General features: G+C 36.8%; 1 protein-coding gene across 1 annotated transcript; it reads left to right on the top strand.

Annotated features, from left to right (window-relative positions):
- The first annotated feature begins 1558 nt into the window (after positions 1-1558).
- On the top strand, positions 1559-2606 carry LOC136278219 (adenosine receptor A3-like). Its single transcript, XM_066161689.1, has one exon. It carries the CDS (start codon positions 1559-1561, stop codon positions 2594-2596), a length of 1038 nt encoding a protein of 345 aa, XP_066017786.1. The 3' UTR covers positions 2597-2606.
- The last annotated feature ends 620 nt before the right edge of the window (positions 2607-3226 follow it).

The raw sequence follows: 3226 nt of genomic DNA, 5'->3' as shown, positions 1-3226 counted from the left end.
TTTCTTGCACTGTTGAAAAAACACATCTTTATTTTTCTGCGCATATTACGATGTACGGATTTTTAAATGGTATCTTTGATTTCCTCAGAATCATATTTACAAAAGCCTGCTAATAAATAAAAGAAGGACAGAAAATGACTGAAAATGATAGACATAGTAAGTTTTCGCCTTTTTTTTGAGTTGAATGTGTAATTTTCTGGTAATTTGAGCCACGCATGCAGATGTTACAATATCTCGCCGGACCAATGCGAAGTAAGTTCTTTAGAATGAGCAAATTAGCTTGGAACTTGAATAACACATAATTGCTTTTTCTTAACATTTCTCGCTGAATACCGTCAAAAAGTTTGATTCGGTTTTCTTTGTGTGGGTAATGAATGATATCCCAAACAATTGTGATGGTAATTAGATGCGCTGGAGAAATCTGCTTTATACGAACTCTCACCCAAAAAATTTATTTCAGCGAAATGCGATTAATAGTATTTTCATTAACATACATTTTTTAAGAGTTGTCTTAAAAGTCAAACATAGATGTCTTTTCATTTTCTAAATATCAAATATCTGTTCAATTAATTCAATCGAGATGTCTTTTTTCATTAGTGGAATTTTCATCAGATATAGACATCGTTGGTCAAGTCTTAAATCGTTTTCTACGTTTTCATCAAGAAGTCGTTTTACCAATCTCGGCGAATTTTTAAGCGCGCGAAGAATATCGAAAAAAGATTTAGGAATTAGGTAAGCACACATAATGTTTCAATGAAATGTATTCGAAACCAGCTTTCAAAGGTGTTAAAGATCCCAAAACTTGCAAATTATTCTGAGTTATATTAAAAACAAAATGGATGTCATGATAAACTGTGAGGAAAAAATTATGATAAAAGAATTGCATAGGTGTCTGGAATGAAAATTAATGACAATTTTTTTCATGTTCATTGCCAAGACGGTGGTGTTGACAGAGGGTTTCAGTTGTCCGGTAACTAATTTAACCAAAATTCATACGATCGTGAAGCAGTGTTAATTAAAAGACCTTGTGGATCAGGTGAGTTTGATTTTGATTCTGGTATTGTTTAGTTTAATACAAGCATCAAATTCAAAGAGCACGAGGTGATAACGGGGAAACTGATTGTCTGATTCATTGTCTTTAGCCGCTTTGTCACCGTTTTGGTAACTTGTGACACCCTTTAGTGAACTGAGATTATTGATACCATTTGCTTCTAGTTATCTGACAAATTGTTGTCCCTCTCGAATAAACGATCCGCAAGTGGCTGAGAGCAAATATGACAGTTCCCACGATTTTGCATAAATAAACTGACTCGAAAACATATCACGTTCACGCAGTTCGTTTTTGTGGAGCTATAAACTTTTGTTTTAACTTATTGAAATTTTGTTTCAACTTTTTCCGCAATTGGTGGAAAAGTTGAAGTGGTGTTTCTTTTAAATTTTTAATAACCGATATTCGTGGTTTACGAATTTGGCTTCAAATTAAGTACATAAGGCGAGACTTCACTGATTATTTTTTAACATATTCTACAGTCTACAGCGGCATCGTCGACAGAACACCATGAAGGTAGTAAAAGAGTTTTGTAACGATATTTCCAAGTACTATCCCGACACGAACGACTTTTATAGCTGGTACATCGTGCTTTGTATAATCAACGGAATTTTGGCTCTCTCTGCAATATTTGGCAATACGATTATCATCTGTGCCCTAACAAAGACAACTTGTGCCTTATCTCCTTCGCAAATACTGCTGCTTGGTTTGGCTTTCTCCGATCTAGGTGTTGGCTTAGTCGTACAGCCCTTGTACATCTCCGTGATATTTGAGATGCTCCGAAGTGATTCTGCTTCTCCGGATGACTCTGAGTGCAAAACCAAGATTGCTTTTCTGGTTGTAGGAACTTTTCTTGCCGGCGTTTCATTCTTCATCGTTTCCGCGATCAGTTTTGATCGCTTCCTCGCTATCAGCCTGCATCTTCGTTACAGGGAAATTGTTACAGAAAGGAGAGTAGGCATTACTCTGACCGTACTATGGACGCTCAGCGCGGTTGCAGCTCTCGGTTACCTGTTCATGGGAGATGTTAACCGAGAGGCAGTGTGCAGCACATTTGCGGTAATATTTTTCATGACAACCACCATAACTTTTGTAAGAATCTACCTCATTGTCCGCAAACATCGTTTGCAAATAAAATCTCAAGAACAAACGGCAAGTGAAAATTGCAAAGAATTAGCGCTGAGCAAAAGAAAGCTTAAATCGGCCGTCAACATCTTGTATGTTTACATCGTGTTCACCGCTTGTTATCTTCCCTATACAGGTACAATGCTGATCATAGTAACGTCTGAGCACGGATTATTTCTGAAAGGAATATTTCAGTTTTCACTGGCATTAGCATTTTTGAATTCGTCTTTGAATCCCATCTTATACTGCTGGCGGATGAGAGAGATACGGAGATATGTTTTAGAAATTCTCGAGAAATTCCTGCCATGTTTACAAATGGATCAAGGTACTGAAATCCCAAAGGAGAAGAAATTATCAATTCTCAGCTCCTCTCATTTCAAAAAAGACCAGTCTACAAAGAGTCGAGCAAGTCAAGTTAACTAAACGAAGCATTCGTCATCAAATGATCAAAGAGGATTTTTGAGAGGCACTAATTCGACAAATAGACATTTTCCACCGATAGACTCGATGTCGATATGGAAAATTGGAAAAAAAATCTTCAAATTGGACAGATGCTTCATGGAAGGACATAGGAGGAGTTTAATTCATTTTAAGTGTTATAGCGCACGGGGTTACATTTAGATGACGTACGTAACTGCCAAATTACAATTTGTCCAACCTAAATGTCTTTCTATTCAGAAATCTCGTCAACAGGGCTACGGAAAAGAATGTATCAAAAGAAGAAGCGGTTGTTAAGTGCTGGCTTAACAACCTCATAGCCAGCCACTTTTTATCATTTTTCTGTGAAGAAGGAGATTATTACAATTATTCGATCTTAAAACCCGCCACTAGCCTTTGGCATTTTCAGATGAAAGTAATTTGCATAAAACTTATGGTCTGATCAGTAGGAAGTCATCCTCTGTAAGTCTTTTGAAAAAATGTCATATGGTGGTGTTTCTGCGAATGCGAATTTGAGTGCTATGTCGGAGGGATGCAGATTAGTTGATGTCGATCAAAAACACCTTCCTTTTTTTTTTTCAATTTATTCTTCTCTTTCGCTGAGGAAATCTGAGT

The sequence above is a fragment of the Pocillopora verrucosa genome, chromosome 14 (assembly GCF_036669915.1).
Source record: "Pocillopora verrucosa isolate sample1 chromosome 14, ASM3666991v2, whole genome shotgun sequence".
Classification (NCBI taxonomy): Eukaryota; Metazoa; Cnidaria; class Anthozoa; order Scleractinia; family Pocilloporidae; genus Pocillopora; species Pocillopora verrucosa.
The sequence above is the reverse complement of the archived record's forward strand: the minus strand, read 5'-3'. Positions and strand labels throughout refer to the sequence as shown.

What these genes read in the sequence shown, in the direction of transcription:
- LOC136278219 (XM_066161689.1), top strand. Translation starts at nt 1,559, where the DNA reads ATGAAGGTAGTAAAAGAGTTTTGTAACGATATTTCCAAGTACTATCCC.